This window comes from Oncorhynchus kisutch, linkage group LG1, assembly GCF_002021735.2.
Source record: "Oncorhynchus kisutch isolate 150728-3 linkage group LG1, Okis_V2, whole genome shotgun sequence".
In the NCBI taxonomy this organism is placed as follows: Eukaryota; Metazoa; Chordata; class Actinopteri; order Salmoniformes; family Salmonidae; genus Oncorhynchus; species Oncorhynchus kisutch.
This window is the reverse complement of record NC_034174.2, coordinates 45,544,131-45,565,101: the sequence shown is the minus strand read 5'-3', so window position 1 is coordinate 45,565,101 and position 20,971 is coordinate 45,544,131. Positions and strand designations below refer to the sequence as shown.

The 20,971-nt window shown below is 45.2% G+C and overlaps 1 protein-coding gene across 1 annotated transcript in view; it reads left to right on the top strand.

Annotated features, from left to right (window-relative positions):
• The window catches only part of LOC109899957 (dihydropyridine-sensitive L-type skeletal muscle calcium channel subunit alpha-1-like), a 31,611-nt gene extending 12,917 nt beyond the window's left edge, over positions 1–18,694 (top strand). Inside the window, exons 6-42 of the mRNA XM_031834047.1 lie at positions 52–257; positions 1,567–1,670; positions 1,751–1,896; positions 2,288–2,369; positions 2,505–2,665; positions 2,815–3,040; positions 3,281–3,488; positions 3,704–3,824; positions 4,036–4,250; positions 6,164–6,233; positions 6,346–6,478; positions 6,776–6,905; positions 7,193–7,252; positions 7,568–7,674; positions 7,836–7,923; positions 8,150–8,257; positions 10,583–10,635; positions 10,858–11,004; positions 11,209–11,410; positions 11,513–11,671; positions 11,964–12,074; positions 12,382–12,465; positions 13,587–13,634; positions 13,891–14,043; positions 14,195–14,260; positions 14,385–14,476; positions 14,931–15,090; positions 15,253–15,380; positions 15,536–15,632; positions 15,742–15,844; positions 15,956–16,057; positions 16,261–16,391; positions 16,558–16,683; positions 16,884–16,961; positions 17,113–17,258; positions 17,380–17,566; positions 17,704–18,694. Of these exons, the coding sequence (XP_031689907.1) occupies positions 52–257; positions 1,567–1,670; positions 1,751–1,896; positions 2,288–2,369; positions 2,505–2,665; positions 2,815–3,040; positions 3,281–3,488; positions 3,704–3,824; positions 4,036–4,250; positions 6,164–6,233; positions 6,346–6,478; positions 6,776–6,905; positions 7,193–7,252; positions 7,568–7,674; positions 7,836–7,923; positions 8,150–8,257; positions 10,583–10,635; positions 10,858–11,004; positions 11,209–11,410; positions 11,513–11,671; positions 11,964–12,074; positions 12,382–12,465; positions 13,587–13,634; positions 13,891–14,043; positions 14,195–14,260; positions 14,385–14,476; positions 14,931–15,090; positions 15,253–15,380; positions 15,536–15,632; positions 15,742–15,844; positions 15,956–16,057; positions 16,261–16,391; positions 16,558–16,683; positions 16,884–16,961; positions 17,113–17,258; positions 17,380–17,566; positions 17,704–17,931 (4,766 nt within the window). The 3' untranslated portion in view covers positions 17,932–18,694. The remainder of the gene's footprint in view (positions 1–51; positions 258–1,566; positions 1,671–1,750; positions 1,897–2,287; positions 2,370–2,504; positions 2,666–2,814; positions 3,041–3,280; positions 3,489–3,703; positions 3,825–4,035; positions 4,251–6,163; positions 6,234–6,345; positions 6,479–6,775; positions 6,906–7,192; positions 7,253–7,567; positions 7,675–7,835; positions 7,924–8,149; positions 8,258–10,582; positions 10,636–10,857; positions 11,005–11,208; positions 11,411–11,512; positions 11,672–11,963; positions 12,075–12,381; positions 12,466–13,586; positions 13,635–13,890; positions 14,044–14,194; positions 14,261–14,384; positions 14,477–14,930; positions 15,091–15,252; positions 15,381–15,535; positions 15,633–15,741; positions 15,845–15,955; positions 16,058–16,260; positions 16,392–16,557; positions 16,684–16,883; positions 16,962–17,112; positions 17,259–17,379; positions 17,567–17,703) is intronic.
• The last annotated feature ends 2,277 nt before the right edge of the window (positions 18,695–20,971 follow it).

The following is a 20,971-nucleotide window of genomic DNA, read 5'->3' as shown; positions in this document are numbered from 1 at the left end:
GCACACACACACACACACCCTGCCTATATCTTCTCCCCCATTGTCCTGCAGATATCATAGCCACAGTGGAGAATGAGAAGGCATCTCCATGTGCCCAGGCCGGTAATGGTCGGCGCTGCACCATCAACGGGACAGTGTGTAGGGCGGGATGGGCCGGACCCAACAACGGCATCACACACTTTGACAACCTGGGCTTCGCTATGCTCACTGTCTACCAGTGCATCACTACCCAGGGCTGGACCGACGTGCTCTACTGGGTACTGTGTTACATCACCCCTATACCTTAATGTTACTGTACTGCTTCATCCTGTTGCATTATGTACTTCACCCCAGTTAATGTAGCCCGTACTCACTCTCTCAATTCAATTTAAATTCCATTTCAGGGGCTTTATTGGCATGGGAAACATATGTTTACATTGCCACAGCAAGTGAAATAGATAATAAACAAAAGTTAAATAAGCAGTAAAAAGATGAACAGTAAACATTACTGTTTACTGTAGACATTTTTCAAATGTCATATTATGTCTATAGACAGTGTTGTAATAATGTGCAAATAGTTAACGAACAAAAGGGAAAATAAATATAAATATGGGATGTATTTACAATGGTGTTTGTTCTTCACATGTTGATATTTTCTTGTGGTAACAGGTCACACATCTTGCTGCTGTGATTGCACACTGTTGTATTTCACCCAATAGATATGGAAGTTTATCAACAACATTTTAAAAAATGTTAAATTATTTGTGAGTCTGTGTAATCTGGGAGAAATATGTGTCTCTATTATGGTCATACATTTGGCAGGAGGTTAGGAAGTGCAGCTCAGTTTCCACCTCATTTTGTGGGCAGTGTGCAAATACTGTAGCCTGTCTTCTCATGAGAGCCAGGTCTGCCTACGGCGTCCTTTCTCAATAGCAAGGCTATGCTTACTGAGTCTGTACATAGTCAAAGCTTTCCTTCAATTTGGGTCAGTCACAGTGGTCAGGTATTCTGCCACTGTGTACTCTCTGTTTAAGGCCAAATAGCGATGTAGTTTGCTCAGTTGTTTTTGTTCATTCTTTCCAATGTGTCAAGTAAATCTTTTTTTGTTTTCTCATGATTTCGTTAAGTCTAATTGTGTTGCTGTCCTGGGGCTGGGTTTGTGTTTGTGAACAGAGCCCCAGGACCAGCTTGCTTAGGGGACTCTGCTCCAGGTTCATCTCTCTGTAGGTGGTGGTTTTGTTGTGGAAAGTTGGTGAATCGCTTCCTTTTAGGTGGTTGTAGAATTGATCTGTTCATTCTGGATTTTGATCATTAGTGGGTATCGGCCTATTTCTGCTCTGCATTCATTATTTGGTGTTTTACATTGTACACAGAGGATATTTTTGCAGAATTCTGCATGCAGTCTCAATTTGGTCTCTCTCTTTCTTTCTCTCTCTCGCTCTCGTTCTTCCTCTCTCTCTTTCTTTCTCCCCCTCACTTTGTCCCTGTCTCTCTCTATATCCCCCCTCTCTCGCTCTCTCTCTCTCTCTCCTCTCCTTCCACTCCTTCTCTTTCTCCCTCTCTCCCTCTCCCTCTCTCTCTCTTCAGGTGAATGATGCCATCGGTATGGAGTGGCCGTGGATGTACTTTCTGACACTCATCTTGGTTGGCTCCTTCTTCGTACTCAACCTGGTTCTGGGCGTGCTCAGTGGGTAAGAGGACAGACGCGCACACACACACACTCATCTCTCTCACTTTCATCTTTTCTCCATCTCTCTTTCCCCTCCGTCAGTGAATTCACTAAGGAGCGAGAGAAGGGTAAGGCGCGTGGAGAGTACACAGAGATGAGGGAGACCCAGCAGCTGGATGAGGATCTGAAGGGCTACATGGAGTGGATCACACAGGCCGAAGTCATGGACGCCGACGGGGAAGGACAGGGTACTTATGGCTTCCTAACCCTATCACCAACACACAATAGAATAGAGGGAGGAGTACAATAGGAGTCAGCCGTTGCAGACGTCCTCCAGGTTGGCATTTTATGTCATGAATCCTGTTCTGGTGGCAGCTCTGCAGAGCGGTCACTAGCTGGCACAGCCACAAAGTCATACATTTGTATAAAAACCTGACCCTAACCTCGCCCCTAACCTTAACCACACTGTTAACCCTAATGCCTCACCCTAACCTTAAATATTTTTATTTTAATGAATTTTTACAATATAGACAATTTTGACATTGCAGCTGAATTATCTAAGGGGAAATCTCTCAGTTCTGCTTCCAGTTCAAGATTAATGAAAGTCAACCTGCTGACACCAGGGTCTCTTGTCCCCAGGCCTGCTAATGCTGGAGGATGGAGAATCTGAGGCAGGGAGCCTAAAGGACATGGACACCATGCAAAAAATCATGTACTACTAGTAAGTACACACCTACACCGGCCTCTGACCGGGACAACACTCGGGTGTTTTGATAAAACAAAAGTCTGACAGACCTCCTCCTAACATCCCACCTCTTCCTCCTCCTCTCCCTCATCTCTCACTTGCTCTGTTCAGCAAGCTGGCTCGTAAATGGAACATTTTCTTCCGGCGTAAGTGTCTTGTGTATGTGAAGTCCCGTATGTTCTACTGGTGGGTGATCCTTCTGGTGTTCCTGAACACGCTGGCCATCGCTACTGAACACCACAAGCAGTCCCAGCAACTCACCGAGTGGCAAGGTCAGGGTCTACATATCATGTCCATAGCTTCAACCCATATACACACAATCCCAGCATCTAACAAGGCTCTTGTCTACGCCATGGCTAACACACCTCTCTCTCGCTCTACCCCATACCCCCCCCCCACACTTCTCCCTTCCCCCTCCCAGACACTGCCAACAAGGTGCTGCTGTCTCTGTTCGCCATTGAGATGTTTATGAAGATGTACGCCCTGGGTCTCCAGCAATACTTCATGTCTCTGTTCAACCGCTTTGACTGCTTCGTGGTCTCCACCGGCATTCTGGAACTCGTCCTGGTCGGCATGGACGTCATGACCGTCATGGGGATCTCTGTGCTGCGCTGCATTCGACTACTCAGGCTGCTCAAAGTAACCAAGTAAGACTTTACATTAGGCTGCATTAGGCTTTTGGGTGTGTTAGTGGTGGACTCCATTAAAAGCCTGCACACACCACAGTTCTCCAGGTCCAGGATTTGGTGTTGGTCCAATTAATTGATGGGTTTATTGATTCATTAATTGATTGTATCTTACATCCCCAACCCCTTGTAGCTTCATAGGAAGTGCATAGCACTTACCCTGTGTGTGTGTGTGTGTGTGTGTGTGTGTGTGTGCTTCAGGTACTGGACGTCTCTCAGTAATCTGGTGGTGTCCCTGCTGAACTCAACCCCCTCGATCGCCTGCCTGCTCCTCCTCCTCTTCCTCTTCATCGTCATCTTCTCTCTGCTGGGCATGCAGGTGTTCGGGGGGAAGTTCAACTTCCCCAATGCGCCCAAACCCCGCAGCACCTTTGACAGCTTCCCCCAAGCTCTCATCAGTGTCTTCCAGGTGGGCAAGGAAATACCGTTTTTCTTTCATTATTTTTAACAGATTTATCACACTAACAAGATGAAGGACGATATGGACATCTGAAGGAGAATATGTACACGTATGACAGGAAAATGTTGGACATCAGCCCTTGCTTTTTGTTTCATTCGCTGTGGAAAAGCAGGCCGATCACAGCCGATGACTGTGTTCCTTCCCTGCCTCTCGCTCTCTGTCAGATCCTGACGGGGGAGGATTGGAACTCTGTGATGTATGATGGCATCATGGCGCATGGCGGTCCCACCATGCCCGGGATCCTCGTCAGCATCTACTTCATCATCCTCTTCGTCTGCGGAAACTGTATCCTCTGTGTGTTTGTGTGTGTGTGTGTGCGTGTGTGCGTGTATGTGCGTGTATGTGCGTGCGTGTGTGTGTGTGTGCGTGCGTGTGTGTGTGTGTGTGCTGCCCAACTACTCTCCCAGACAGAAATTAGACTTAAATTCTGTCCTTGGGTACATTAATGTCTCTCTTCCATTTCCTACCGTAATTAACTTTGACCCCTAGCACTTAGACATCCTGCTGAATGTGTTCCTGGCCATCGCTGTGGACAACCTGGCGGAGGCTGAGAGTCTGACCATGGCCCAGAAGGAGAAGTCTGAGGAGAAGAAACGCAAAAAGCTGCTCAGGGCTAACATGCCTGACAAGGCCACAGAGGAGAAAGCCCTCCTGGCCAAGAAGCTTGCAGCGGAGAGAGCCAAAATAGAGGGGATCCCTACCACAGCCAAGGTCAGATATTTCCAGTAGCGGTGCAGGGGTAAAATTATAGAAGAAGCCAAGCCAGTGAAAAAAGTTATATTGTGATAATTGCGTTGTTTGCTCTATAACCCACTCGTTCATATGCCACCGTGGTATACAATAACACCATGACAACAGTCACACAGTGGCGGAATAAATTAGACTACACATACGTTTGTTTCATCACAACACTGGAGAGCAACATCTGTCCAGTGAAGTCCACAAAGCAACTATTGCATGAAACAAACAGCTATATCACCTGCAGCATGATCAAGCAAGGTAATGTTTTCAACAGTTTACTACAGTTTACTAAACAACGACTGGTTTAGAACCAATTTTTAGGGCCTTCCTCTGACACCGCCTGGTGTAGAGGTCCTGGATGGCAGGCAGCTTAGCCCCAGTGATGTACTGGGCCGTACGCACTACCCTCTGTAGTGCCTTGCGGTCAGAGGCCGAGCAATTGCCGTACCAGGCAGTGATGCAACTAGTCAGGATGCTCTCGATGTTGCAGCTGTAGAACCTTTTGAGGATCTTAGGACCCATGCCAAATCTTTTTAGTTTCCTGAGGGGGAATAGGCTTTGTCGTGCCCACGACTGTCTTGGTGTGCTTGAACCATTCTAGTTTGTTGATGTGGACACCGAGGAACTTGAAGCTCTCAACTTGCTCCACTACAGCCTCATCGATGAGAATGGGGGCATGCTCGCTCCTCCTTTTCCTGTAGTCCATAATCATCTCCTTAGTCTTGGTTACGTTGAGGGATAGGTTGTTATTCTGGCACCACACAGCCAGGTCTCTGACTTCCTCCCTGTAGGCTGCCTCGCCGTTGTCTGTGATCGGGCCTACCACTGTTGTGTTGTATGCAAACTTAATGATGGTGTTGGAGTCATGCCTGGCCATGCAGTCGTGGGTGAACAAGGAGTACAGGAGGGGACTGAGCACGCACCCCTGGGGAGCTCCAGTGTTGAGGATCAGCGTGGCAGATGTGTTGCTACCTACCCTCACCACCTGGGGGCGGCCCGTCAGGAAGTCCAGGATCCAGTTACAGAAGGAGGTGTTTAGTCCCAGGGTCCTTAGCTTAGTGATGAGCTTTGCGGGTACTAAATCAAATCAAATCAAATCAAAATTTATTTGTCACATACACATGGTTAGCAGATGTTAATGCGAGTGTAGCGAAATGCTTGTGCTTCTAGTTCCGACAATGCAGTAATAACGAACAAGTAATCTAACTAACAATTCCAAAAAACAACTGTCTTATACACAGTGTAAGGGGATAAAGAATATGTACATAAGGATATATGAATGAGTGATGGTACAGAGGAGCATAGGCAAGATACAGTAGATGATATCGAGTACAGTATAACATATGAGATGAGTATGTAAACAAAGTGGCATAGTTAAAGTGGCTAGTGATACATGTATTACATAAGGATGCAGTCGATGATATAGAGTATAGTATATACGTATGCATATGAGATGAATAATGTAGGGTAAGTAACATTATATAAGGTAGCATTGTTTAAAGTGGCTAGTGATATATTTACATCATTTCCCATCATTTCCCATCAATTCCCATACTATGGTGTTGAACGCTGAGCTGTAGTCAGCTACACATATTGAGACAGAGGGGCACTGTTTCCCTCACTCAGATGATTTCTACATGAGATTCAGCCACTTGCATATTGACCTAAAATTATGAAAACACAGAGAGAGACAAAATATAAATGATTTAATTATTTTTATTTTTATTGGTCAAATACTTGGGGAAGCCTGGCTTCCCTTGGCATCCATGAATACACACCACTGTATATTTCACGGAGAAACCCGCCCCACGTTTGGTGTCAGTATAACCGGTGGGATTTGAACCCAGGCCCCACTCTAATCAAAATGCTTGTTTATGTCACAGCTGAGAGTGGACGAGTTTGAGTCCAACGTGAACGAGATCAAGGACCCCTTCCCGCCTGCTGACTTCCCTGGTAAAACCCATTCGCTCACACACCTCTGGGCACATTCATGTCAATCTAATCTGGATCTCAGAGAACTACGAATTTAGAATGTGGCACGTTTCCTGTTCATTCTTTCATCCAGGTGACGATGAGGAGGAGGAGCCTGATATCCCTGACACCCCGAGGCCACGGCCAATGGCAGACCTGCAGCTGAAGGAGGAGGTGGTGCCTATTCCAGAGGCCAGCTCCTTCTATATCTTTAGCTCTGATAACAAGTAATGATGATTATGGTGATGATTATGGGGATGATGATGTACTTGCTAAGACTATGATATGTTGTTGTTTATCTGCCTTATAGTTGAATCCACTGACTTAGGGTCACTCTGGAAAAGACCAACTGCTAAATGACCAAAAATGTACTGATGATAGTGGTGATGATGAATGGATTACGATGAATGCATTATGATGTTGGCATTGTGTGGTTGTTTAAGCCTCCTTACTTGGCTGTCAGTCACTCTGCATAACAGTGTCTGCAGTTAAATTCCTGTGACGTAAATGGTGTCCCCCTCCAGGATCCGTAAGCTGTGCCACCGCATCATCAACGCCACCGCCTTCACCAATATCATCCTCCTCTTCATCCTCCTCAGCAGCATCTCCCTGGCTGCCGAGGACCCTATCGACCCCATGTCCTTCAGGAACCAGGTGCCCACAGACATGCGTGCTCTGCCTGCTGTATCATTCACCTCCTTATCGCAGATGGAAAAGCATTTGTTTCCGTAAAGAAAGCCGAAAGGGAATGAATTTTGACCAAAATAACTGACACAAAGGGGTTTTCTCTGCTTCATGGCATCACTGTCTGTAACCTACGCAGCATGACTGCAAGACTGTACGGAGTACCACGTTAGAGATTCTGCTAAAGAGCTCTGGCGCGCTACTAGGCTGAAATGAATCCGCCCACGTTGTCATGTTGCCCTGTTTCCCCTGTGTAGGTGCTGGCCTCCGCTGATGTGGTCTTCACCTCAGTGTTCACTGTGGAAGTTGTCCTCAAGGTAACCGGGCATTGTCGGCTCCACTACTAGTAGCTGTACTAGATTAGAAAGGCACTTTTCTAAATGGGATCATGTCTTACATGTTTACATTACCAAGTACATGCACCTTTTCTGCAGCAACGGTACATCGGTAATGTGACAAACTCTCTCGACATTATGTTACATCCACTTTAACCTGCACCGCAGCCCTATTCAACTCTATGTGTTTTCACATGAGTAGCTGTGAGTTCATGTGGGTTAATTGTTTGTTGGTTTGAGAGGGTTTATGTCTCAACCAGTCTCGTCATCTTCAGTATCCTTCCGCCTCTACTCCAGATGACCGTATACGGCGCCATCATGCACCCCGGCTCCTTCTGCCGGAACTCCTTTAATATCCTGGATCTGATTGTGGTCAGCGTATCCCTCCTCTCCATGCTCATGGAGTAAGTAGTCCCTGGGAATGTATAATGTCATTCAAATCCTGTGGCACAACTGAATCTATTCCATAATGCTTGATGTAGCTTCAGTTATGAGTGTGTGTCTCTCTCTAGAAATACAGACTATAGACAAGTCAAGTGTGAGATGTGGTGCCTGCCCTATCTAGGTCCAGTGCTATCTCTGTGGTGAAGATCCTCAGGGTGCTGAGGGTGCTGAGGCCCCTAAGGGCCATCAACAGGGCCAAGGGCCTCAAGGTGAGCTTACCTGTGCTCTCTACCCCTCACTTCTACCCCTCAACAGTACTCCTTACCTGCTCCTCTGACACGATATTCACATTCTCATTGTTGTTTTTTTACATGTTCCCATTACCTAACACACCAAATGCATCACTTTGACCAACCCAGCAGCCACATGTTTTTCTAGTTCTGGTCCTGAAGTACCCGTCTGATATGCTGGTTTCTGCTGTCTCTTGTGGTCTAGCATGTGGTCCAGTGTGTTTTTGTGGCCATCAAAACCATTGGCAACATCGTGCTGGTCACCATGCTGCTAGACTTCATGTTCGCCTGCATTGGAGTCCAGCTCTTCAAGGTGAGCTCTAGATAGGGATGTATGGTGATTTATAGGGATGTATGGTAATTTATAGGGATGTATGGTAATTTATTGGGATGTATGGTAATTTATAGGGATGTAGGGTAGTTTATAGGGATGTATGGTAATTTATAGGGATGTATGGTAGTTTATAGGGAGGGATGTATGGTAATTTATAGGGATGTATGGTAATTTATAGGGATGTATGGTTGTTTATAGTGATGTGTAGTAGTTTATAGGGATGTATGGCAGTTTATAGGGATGTATGGCAGTTTATAGGGATGTATGGCAGTTTATATGGATGTATGGTAATTTATAGGGATGTATGGTAGTTTATAGGGATATATGGTTGTTTATAGGGATCTGCGGTAGTTTATAGGGATGTGTGGTAGTTTACAGGGATGTATGGTAATTTATAGGGATGTATGGTTGTTTATAGGGATCTGCGGTAGTTTATAGGGATGTGTGGTAGTTTATAGGGATGTATGGCAGTTTATAGGGATGTGTGGTAGTTTATAGGGATGTATGGTAATTTATAGGGATTTATCGTTGTTTATTTTTATTCATTTTTTATTTCTCCTTTATTTAACCATAGGCCAGTTGAGAACAAGTTCTCATTTACAACTGCTACCTGGCCAAGATAAGGCAAAGCAGTGCGACAAAAACAACACATAGTTACACATGGGATAAACAAACGTACAGTCAATAACACAGAAAAATCTGTATACATTGTGTGCAAATTAAGTAAGGAGGTAAGGCAATAAATAGGCCAATAGTGGCAAAGTAATTACAATTTAGCAATTTACACTGGAGGGATATATGTGCAGATGAGGATGTGCAAGTAGAAATACTGTGGTGCAAAAGAGCAGAAAAACAAAAACAAATATGTGATAGGTAGTTGATTGGATGGGCTATTTGCAGATGGGCTGTGTACAGCTGCAAGCTGCTCTGACAGCTGATGCCGAAAGATAGTGATGGAGATATAAGTCTCCAATTTCAGGTATTTTTGCAATTCATTCCAGTCATTGGCAGCAGAGAACTGGAAGGAAAGGCGACCAAAGGAGGTTTTGGCTTTGGGGATGACCAGTGAAATATACCTGCTGGAGCGTGTGCTATGGGTGGGTGTTGCTATGGTGACCAGTAAGCTGAGATAAGGCGGAGCTTTACCTAGCATAGATTTATAGATGACCTGTAGATGACCTGGAGCCAGTGGGTTTGGCGATGAATATGTAGCGAGGACCAGCCAACGAGATCATACATGTTGCAGTGGTGGGTAGTATATGGGGCATTGGTGACAAAACAGTTGGCACTGTGATAGACTGCATCCAAGTAGAGTGTTGGAGGCTATTTAGTAAATGACATCGCAAAAGTCAACGATCGGTAGGATGTATGGTAATTTATAGGGATGTATGGTAATTTATAGGGATGTATGGTTTTTTATTGGGATTAAAGGCTGTTTATAATGATATATGGTAATTTATAGGGAAGTATCGTTGTTTATAAGGACTATAAGGGATTTATAGTAGTTTATAGAGATTTATGGTTGTTTATAGGGATTTATGGTAGTTTATATGGATGCACGGTAGTTTATAGGGAGGGATATACGGTAATTTATAGGGAAGTATCGTTGTTTATAAGGATTGATGGTAGTTTATATGGATGTATGGTAATTTATAGGGATGTATGGTAATTTATATGGACGCATGGTAGTTTATAAGGATGTACTGTAATTTATATGGATGTATGGTAATTTAAATGAATGCATGGTAGTTTATAGGGATGTATGGTAATTTATAGGGAAGTATGGAAGTTTATAGGGATGTATGGTAATTTATAGGGATGTATGGTCATTTATCTGGATTTATAGTAGTTTTTGGGATGTATGGTAGTTTATAGGAATTTATGGTAGTTTATAGCGATGTATGGTAATTTGCATGGTAATTTATAAGGATGTATGCCACTTTTTTGGAATGTATGGTAATTTATAGGGATGTATGGTAAATTATAGGGATGCATGGTAATTTATATGGATGCATGGTAATTTATATGGATGCATGGTAGTTTATAAGGATGTATGGTAGTTAATAGGGATGCATGGTAATTTAGATGGATGCATGATAGTTTATAGGGATGTATGGTAATTTATAGGGAAGTATGGTAGTTTATAGGGATGTAATTTATAAGGATGTATGGTAATTTATAGGGATGTATGGTAATTTTTAGGGATGTTTATACACCTGATGATCAAAACAGAAGTCCACACACAGTCAAAGCTAATATTCTCGCTCATGTTCTGTATGTATGTGTTCATGTTCATCCCTGCAGGGCAAATTCTATGCCTGCACAGATCCTGACAAAATGACAGAGGAGGAGTGCAAGTAAGAGAGTGCAGTGATATTGTTTATTCCCTCGCACACAACATTGCATGAAAGTACAGAATGGAGCATTACATTAGTCCTGCTTTCTCTGCCACACTCTCCTCTCCCATGTACTCTCTTTCACTCATTTATCTCTTTATTTCTTTCATTTTTTTTATCTTCATTTTTTTTTTCTTTATCTCTTTCTCTTTCTCTCTCCCTCCCTTGCTCTCTCCTTCTCAGGGGCAACTACATTAGGTACCAGGAAGGTGCCATCCATCCGATGACCATCCATAAGAGAGAATGGATCAATGCAGAGCTCAACTTTGACAACATCCTCGAAGGCATGCTGGCTCTCTTCACTGTCTCCACCTTCGAGGGCTGGCCAAAGTGAGACATACATAGACGCTTGGGATTTTGTATTTATCACATGGCATGCCTAGTAAAGTACTATGGAACACATAACAATGTATGTCATGCTTGCTCAAATGTGTGTGTGTGTGTGTGTGTGTGTGTGTGTGTGTGTGTGTGTGTGTGTGTGTGTGTGTGTGTGTGTGTGTGTGTGTGTGTGTGTGTGTGTGTGCGCGCGCGCAGGTTGCTCTACAAGGCCATAGACTCTAACATGGAGGATGTGGGTCCGGTGTACAACAACCGCATCGCCATCTCCATCTTCTTCATCGTCTACCTCATCCTCATCGCTTTCTTCATGATGAACATTTTCGTGGGTTTCGTCATCGTTACGTTTCAGGAGCAGGGAGAGCAGGAGTACAAGAACTGTGAGCTGGATAAGAACCAGGTGTGTGTATCTGGGTGTGTGTCTCTCTCTCTCTCTGTTTTGTTTGTTGTTCTAACACACAGCCGTGTGTAACCCCTCTGTGTCCTGTCTTCCCTCTGACAGCGTGCGTGTGTCGAGTACGCCCTGAAAGCCCGGCCGCTGCGCTGCTACATTCCTAAGAACCCGTACCAGTACAACGTGTGGTACATCGTCACCTCCTGCTACTTTGAGTACCTGATGTTCCTGCTCATCATGCTGAACACCATGTGTCTGGGGATGCAGGTAACGCTATTGGAGGTGGTTCTCATTTCAAATACTAAAATGGGATTATTTGAAAGGACTTCTCCTGCGTCACATCAATACGGTGGCCTCTGTGAGGTGTTCCTACTACATATGTCCATCCCTTCTCCATACCTAGGAGGTCTGTTTTTGGGGGGGGGGGGGCACCCTTGAAAACAAGATGGGCATCTCAAGGGATTTCATCCTGGAGAATGACAAATCAAATAATATTAATGAATAAATATCTTCCCTTTTTCATTTCCTTCTTCTCTCCCCCCTCTCTCTTCTCCCACAGCACTGTAACCAGTCAACCCATGTGACCGACCTGTCAGACATGCTGAACGTGATCTTCACTGTGCTCTTCACTGTGGAGATGGTCCTCAAACTCATGGCCTTCAAAGCTAAGGTCAGTGGTCCATAACCATGTCCTGAATGCACTACACTTTCCAAGATGCCTTGCAAATCAATGTGGGATCACAATGAATAATAGCACAGTGGTAATAGCACAGAGGTTATGTAGCAACTTCGTACTTCTTCATTGTGTGTTGCCCTCTTCTCAAACTCATGACCATCAAGGTTCAGAGCTGGAGTGTCTGTAGGTTAAGATACCTTTTATACACACGCACGCACGCACGCACGCACGCACTCTCACACACACACACACACACACACACGCACACACACACGTTATGAATATCTTTCCTTCCCCCTAGGGTTACTTTGGAGACCCTTGGAACGTCTTTGACTTTGTCATCGTCATCGGCAGTGTCGTTGACGTCATCCTGAGTGAAGTCGATGTGAGTATTGCCATTGCGTAATGTTATTCTGAAATATGTAAGTATTGTTATGTACTGTAATATGTTATGTACTGTAATACTCACAATCCCCACTGTTCCTAAAATGTTTAGGTTTACTAAACAGTTCAGGTGGACCCACTGTGCATTTTTGTCTTCACATTTTGAATTTCTTCGGTTATTATTTATAAGGCTGAGGAAAATCTACAGATATTTCACAATAAAAGCTCTGTCCTGTCATCTGACTTTCTGGACTGTGTTTACACCCCTGTCTGACACCCCACCCACTTAGAGAAACTCAGGACAGGCTCCCCTGTCAGAACTCGGCCCCAATAATAGCACTGAGGATGCGGTCATTATTCGCCAAGGGGTAACCCTCGCACTACCACCCACCTCTGCCCCGGCTGCACCCTCAACCCCCCGAACACACCATCCTCCTGAAGCCCTGCAGCACGTGGCTGGAGCTTGCCTCACCCACCTGCCACGCCTTGAACACCACACCCTGTCTGCTTGGTTACTTTATGCCCCTAACATAATAACTGTTTGGTCATTTCCCTCATTGCTTTTACTGTTTGAGACTGAGAGGGCTGATTCCAGATCAGTTGTTAAGGGCAGAAAACAACCACTGTCACCTTGTTTCACCTCCCACCACCATGTGTCCGGCGAACTGTCAATCATTCCTACTAGTAAGTAAGAGATTGACATCCTTCTGTGGTTTTTACTGTGATTCCTGTACGAGGGACTGAGTCAACAGGTTTGGCGTCAGGCTCTAGATTTAAAGCAGCATTTCACATGTTTCGCTTCGGAAAAGTAAATGTAATTTTAGAAAACATAATGTTAACTCAAGTTGCCATTACAGTAAACCTTCAGAAGACCCCCTCAACCATTTTCACATCTTCACCCCTCAGCCGTCATCCAGTCGTATATTACAACGTTGTCCTTTTTTTGTGCTCAAATGCATTCTCTCCCTCTCTCTCCCCCTTACTGCAGTCTTTCATCCTCCATTTTCTCCTCCACCTTTGCCCCACGCAAAGCTGGCCCTGTCCCCTTTCGCCACTTCCTGGGTCTGATGTCACTTCATGTCTGACTTCACTTCCTGTGTCTCCCGTCTCTCCCCCTCACAGGCAGCCCTGGCCTCCTCTGGAGGACTATACTGTCTCCACGGCTGCGCTGTAATTATTTGCCCGTAGACACTGCAAGAGCATTGCATGAAATCGCATGAAACACTGCATTAGCATTGTTTATTCATTGTACCAGACATTGCGTTGCAAATTGTTAGACTTTGGAGGTAGGAACACAAGCATTTCGCTACACCCACAAATAACATCGGCTAAATGTGTGCATGTGACTAATAGAATTTGATTTGATTTGATCTTCAGTCTCAGGACAAGAAGCATTTTCAGCTGTTTATTTCTTTGGTGCCTTCAGGAGGTGAACCCAATGCAAGCGATAGCAGATTCTGAAAATGCCCGTGTGTCAATCACCTTCTTCCGACTGTTCCGTGTGATGCGTCTGGTGAAACTGCTGAACCGTTCTGAAGGGATCCGGAACCTTCTGTGGACCTTCATCAAGTCCTTACAGGTCAGAGTTCACTCCGTTTCTTTGCCTTTCATTCTGTAAGATTCACAAGTCTCATTCTGTAAGATTCACATTTCTTTGCCTTTCACAAGTCTCAGGATTTGATTGGACAGTGTGCACCAGTCTGACTATGTAATTGGTTGTTGTGCTGCAGGCCCTGCCCTACGTCGCCCTGCTCATCCTCATGCTGTTCTTCATCTATGCTGTGGTTGGGATGCAGGTATTGGACACACACACACACACACACACACACACACACACACACACACACACACACACACACACACACACACACACACACGTACAGCACTCTCAGATGAGATGTATGTGTGTGTCTCCTGCAGATATTTGGTAAGATAGCGCTAATAGACGGGACGTACATCAACAGGAACAACAACTTCCAGACGTTCCCCCATGCTGTGCTGCTGCTCTTCAGGTGGGTGATCTGATCCATCAGTCCACTAACTCCGTTTCCATTTTCTTCCATTGCCTTTGCAAGTTGTACCGTCTCTCTATCCCCTATCCCCCTCTCTCCCTCTTCATACCCCTCTCTCTCCCACTTCCTCCCTCTCTCTATCCCTCTCTCTCTCTCACTCCCTCTCTCTCTCTCCCCCTTCCCCTCTCTCTCTCCCCCTTCCCCTCTCTCCTGCTTCCTCCCTCTCACTATCTCTCTCTCTTTCTCTCTCTCACTCCCTCTCTCTCTCCCCCTTCCCCCCTCTCTCTCTCCCCCTTCCCCTCTCTCTCTCTCCCCCTTCCCCTCTCTCTCTCTCCCCCTTCCCCTCTCTCTCTCCTCCTTCCCCTCTCTCTCCCCCTTCCCCTCTCTCCTGCTTCCTCCCTCTCACTATCTCTCTCTCTTTCTATCCCTCACCCCTCTCTCTCTCTCCCTCCAGGTGTGCGACAGGTGAGGCGTGGCAGGAAGTAATGTTGGCGTGTCTGTATGGGAAGAGGTGTGACCCTAAGTCAGACTACCTGCCTGGGGAGGAGATGACCTGTGGAGCCAGCTTCGCCATCATCTACTTCATGAGCTTCTACATGCTCTGTGCCTTCCTGGTGAATGACACACACACATGCATACACATATACACACATTTGCATGCTGAGACAATACATTCACACACACACACACACACACACACACACACACACACACACACACACACACACACACACACACACACACACACACACATATGATGCTGTTGTCCTCCACAGATCATCAACCTGTTTGTGGCGGTCATCATGGACAACTTTGACTACCTTACACGTGATTGGTCCATACTGGGTCCTCATCACCTGGACGAGTTCAGGAAGATCTGGGCAGAGTACGACCCAGAGGCCACGTAAGTGTGTGTGTTTGTTGCCCCTTAATTTACTATATATGGACGGTATAAATGGGGCTTACAGGTTTATCTTATGACTCGTCTTTTTATCCTATTATCAGTGTACTGCAGTTAGATTATTTACAGTAGCTGTTGTTTCCCCTCCTGTTCTGCAGGGGGCGTATTAAGCACCTGGACGTGGTGACTCTGCTGCGTAGGATCCAGCCTCCTCTGGGTTTTGGAAAGTTCTGCCCCCATAGAGTAGCCTGCAAGGTGAGAGATACAGGAGGGAATCTGTTCAATTATTGTATGTGGTAATTTAACATATCTATTAAGGCAGCAGACACCTTTTTTAAAATGTCTTTATTGATTCTGCCTGCAGAGACTGGTGTCCATGAACATGCCACTCAACAGTGACGGAACGGTCACCTTTAACGCTACGCTGTTCGCACTGGTCAGGACCGCGCTGAAGATCAAGACTGAAGGTGTTTGTGTGTGTGTGTCAGTCAATTACAGAGTACTGTAGTCAGTGACTGGTCCAATTGAAAGTGGTGTATTAATATCCCCGGCCTCACTGTTGCTATCTCATTGGTCAGGCAACTTTGAGAAGGCCAATGAGGAGCTGAGGGCCATCATCAAGAAGATCTGGAAACGCACCAGCATGAAGCTGCTGGACCAGGTCATCCCACCAATCGGAGGTGAGTTCAAACATCCTAATCCTCAACTTTATGGTCCAATAACAAGACGTTCATTCTAATTTGCTGCCATGTTTTTATGGGTGTGGGTGTGGGTGTGTGTGTGTGTGTGTGTGTGTGTGTGTGTGTGTGTGTGTGTGTGTGTGTGTGTGTGTGTGTGTGTGTGTGTGTGTGTGTGTGTGTGTGTGTGTGTGTGTGTGTGTCAGATGATGAGGTGACCGTGGGGAAGTTCTACGCCACCTTCCTGATCCAGGACTACTTCAGGAAGTTGAAGAAGAGACAGGAGGAGTACTATGGCTTCCGCCCCACCAAGAAGAACGCCAAGAATGAGATACAGGTGAGACCTTAGCCACGTCAGAATTGGATAATTCTAGTTTTCTTAATGACGTGGAATATAAATGTCATCTAAACTTTTTATGAATGAATTCTTAATTGGTATCCCCTCACCATCTCTCTCTCTCTCGCTCTCTCGCGTTCTCTCGCACTCTCTATCTATCTTCCAGGCAGGTCTGAGGAGCATTGAGGAGGAGGAGGCTCCAGAGCTGCAGAGAGCCATCTCCGGAGACCTGATGAACGAGGATGAGATGGACAGAGCCATGGAGGACGCAGCGGAGGAGGGTATCTTCAGGGTAAGATGAGAGAGGGAGTGGGGGGGAAAGAGAGGAGCGTGGGGAGAAAGGGAGGGAGGCGGAAAGAGAGGAGGGTATCTTCAGGGTAAGAGGAGAGAGGGAGTGGGGGGGAAAGAGAGGAGGGAGGACAAGTTGAGGGTGAGAAGAAAGAGAATAAAACTCCTCTCTATTGTGAAATGTTGTTCCTTTCATCCTCCCAGCGGGCGGGCGGTCTGTTTGGGAACCACGTTGATTCCTTCACCATGGAGGAAGGAACCCGTGACCCTAATGCTACACAGGTCATCATTTCATCATTTCAACCATTTCAGTATTAACACTTACAGTATGTAACCTTCTTCGGACTCAAAGTGCTTTACACGGTATGGACAATGACTTTAAAAAAACTCCTGTCCCGATGGAGGTAACTCACCTGTCTGTGTCTCCATGCAGGTGACCAGCCAGCGGCCCCTGCAGATGAGCAGATCAGACGACGGGGAGGCTACCAGTTCACCTGCCTACCATGCAAACGAGGACTTCTTCCCCTCAACACCTAACAAAACCAACAACAACAATGTCAACAACAATGCTGGGGAGAGGTGAGTGTGTGTGAGTGGTCATTTTTTGTGTGTTTTGTGTGTTTGTTTTCCTTAGCTGAGAGGTCACACTGCATAGTAATAAAGCAAGGGGTTAACAAGCTGATTCTTTGTCCTTCTGTAGCTTTTCATGTGGGACATATGACCGGGTTCAGGTCTATACCATCTCAACCAGCAGAAGTCCCCCAGACAGAGACTGGCAGCTGCAGATAGTAGCTGGACCCAGGCAGGACGCTGAGCCCCACAGAGAGCCGCTCAGCCTCCAGCAGGCCCAGGGCCCAGACAGCGCCTTCGATACACTTATACAGGAGGTGAGTGGAGAGACCAGACACTGCATTTCGTACATACTGAATTCATATTGTATTAATGACATTGACATGGAACACTGGTCAAAACTCATTTTGAATCAGACAGAGTCATTCTCTCTCTTCTCTTTCACTTCTGTTAGGTCTTGATAAACGGTGGGTTGGAGAGCTTGGCCAGGGACCCTCGTTTTGTGTCGGTGACGAAACGGGAAATGGCTGAAGCGTTGAACTTTGACCCTCTGGAACTGGAAAGTTCCGCCACTGAGCTTATGAATGATCGCAGAGGGAGCGTTGTCACATGTCCAATCAGGCCCCCTCGCAGATCACAGAGAAAGGCCAACCAATCAACAACACCCAGGGATGTTGTGTAGGCCAATAGGTCTGTCTTCCGTAGCAGCATAATAAAGAGACACGTGAATGTATTCAAATGTAAGCAAGGTTTGAAATTATTATGCTTTAGTCAAATATGATATCTGTTTTGGCTTCTTGCAGTCAAATTGCAGTCTACAAATGATTTGTAATTATGTTCCGTTCCCCCGACCATCACTCAAGAAAAATCATCATGAGGCCGAATCAAGCTGCCTCATTGGGTGCCTTCATAGCGAGTGATATCATCTGATTGGTTAAGCAGGCTTTATGAATCCAGTGTTGTCGTGATATTCTGACTTTGGATGATTTCTCTCTTGGTTGATTTAAAGACTTTCCCTGGGAGAGAGCAGACTTACGATATGTGAACATTTCTTTACCATGTTATGTTCACAGAACAGACTCCTGTTCGGACATACGTTGAGTTCAGGTGAACATCCCGTCGTCCCGATTTAAACATGTTCTCAAGTCTCAACTTAAGGAAGTTTTGCTGGCATAAAATGTCGGCCCTGTTTAAAAACTAGTGTATTTCCCTCCATCCTTGAAGTAATCACTAATGCACCTGTAGTTGGGTAGGTACTGAATACGGTTGTGTGAGTGATTAGCTCAAAGAGGAAGGGAAGTGTTTTCTAAGTATTCTTGCAGGGTCCGGACGTTACATTTCAGGGGACATTCTTTGAATTCTGTCATGACGACAAGGCAAGATATAGCTGGGTCAGGAAGTCTCTGGGCTGGATCATGTACAGTGGGGCAAAAATGTATTTAGTCAGCCACCAATTGTGCAAGTTCTCCCACTTAAAAAGATGAGAGAGGTCTGTAATTTTCATCATAGGCACACTTCAACTATGACAGACAAAATGAGAAAAAAAAAAAATCCAGAAAATCACATTGTAGGATTTTTTATGAATTTATTTGCAAATTATGGTGGAAAATAAGTATTTGGTCAATAACAAAAGTTTATCTAAATACTTTGTTATATACCCTTTGTTGGCAATGACAGAGGTCAAATGTTTTCTGTAAGTCTTCACAAGGTTTTTGCACACTGTTGCTGGTATTTTGGCCCATTCCTCCATGCAGATCTCCTCTAGAGCAGTGATGTTTTGGGGCTGTTGCTGGGCAACACAGACTTTCAACTCCCTCCAAAGATTTTCTATGGGGTTGAGATTTGGAGACTGGCTAGGCCACTCCAGGACCTTGAAATGCTTCTTACGAAGCCACTCCTTCGTTGCCCGGGCAGTGTGTTTGGGATCATTGTCATGCTGAAAGACCCAGCCACGTTTCATCCTCAATGCCCTTGCTGATGGAAGGAGGTTTTCACTCAAAATCTCACGATACATGGCCCCATTCATTCTTTCCTTTACACGGATCAGTCGTCCTGGTTCCTTTGCAGAAAAACAGCCCCAAAGCATGATGTTTCCACCCCCATGCTTCACAGTAGGTATGGTTTTCTTTGGATGCAACTCAGCATTCTTTGTCCTCCAAACACGACGAGTTGAGTTTTCACCAAAAAGTTCTATTTTGGTTTCATCTGACCATATGACATCTCCCAATCTTCTTCTGGATCATCCAAACGCTCTCTAGCAAACTTCAGATGGGCCTGGACATGTACTGGCTTAAGCAGGGGGACACATCTGGCACTGCAGGATTTGAGTTCCTGGCGGCGTAGTGTGTTACTGATGGTAGGCTTTGTTACTTTGGTCCCAGCTCTCTGCAGGTCATTCACTAGGTCCTCCCCGTGTGGTTCTGGGATTTTTGCTCACCGTTCTTATGATCATTATGACCCCACGGGGTGAGATCTTGCTTGGAGCCCCAGATCGAGGGAGATTATCAGTGGTCTTGTATGTCTTCCATTTCCTAATAATTGCTCCCACAGTTGATTTCTTCAAACCAAGCTGCTTACCTATTGCAGATTCAGTCTTCCCAGCCTGGTGCAGGTCTACAATTTTGTTTCTGGTGTTCTTTGACAGCTCTTTGGTCTTGGCCATAGTGGAGTTTGGAGTGTGACTGTTTGAGGTTGTGGACAGGTGTCTTTTATACTGATAACAAGTTCAAACAGGTGCCATTAATACAGGTAACGAGTGGAGGACAGAGGAGCCTCTTAAAGACGAAGTTACAGGTCTGTGAGAGCCAGAAATCGTGCTTGTTTGTAGGTGACCAAATACTTATTTTCCACCATAATTTGCAAATATATTCATTAAAAATCCTACAATGTGATTTTCTGGAATTTTTTTCTCATTTTGTCTGTCATAGTTGAAGTGTACCTATGATGAAAATTACAGGCCTCTCTCATCTTTTTAAGTGGGAGAACTTGCACAATTGGTGGCTGACTAAATACTTTTTTTGCCCCACTGTATACGGTGTCCATATTAGGACCATCTCAGGATGTAAGCTGTGTTGACAAAGCTAACGGGCATGTTCAAGATACACACATTCTGTACAGATCTCCAATTATCAACACGGATTCACAATGCCTGTACTTTTTTTGCTATAAAATCCCATATCTGAAACATGTACATCATCTCCAGCACGGAGTGTAACATGGGAGAAAAGCCTTGTGGTGTAGGGTAGTCACCAGCTGGCCATGCTACTGTAGAATGGACTAAAGTGCAGATAAGAGGATGTGGTTAAAGATGAGGTTAGGATGAAGAATAAGGTTAGGATCAATGGTTGGGATTGTATTTGTGGTTAGCGAGCTGTGTGTATGAGATATGGACAACTTATGGTATAGTATACTAAGGGTTTAAAGTCCTCCCTGTAGATGGCATTTTGTCTGTTCGTCTATTTTCTTTTTGAGGTAGGGCGATTTGGTTGAAACCTACAGCCTTTATTATGAAAATTAAATGTTAGATTACTTATAAAGAATGATAATTGTCGTACCTGCCCCCCCCCCCCCCCCCCCAACTAAATAAATACGAAATAAAACAATTTGGTACAACATTTTTGAATTCAGTGTTGTTTAAGTATTTAAAGTGACTATCTTCAGCTCAAACAATAACAGAGCAGCTACCTCACCCCTGTTTTGGTAAACGGCTGAGGGATGGGGCT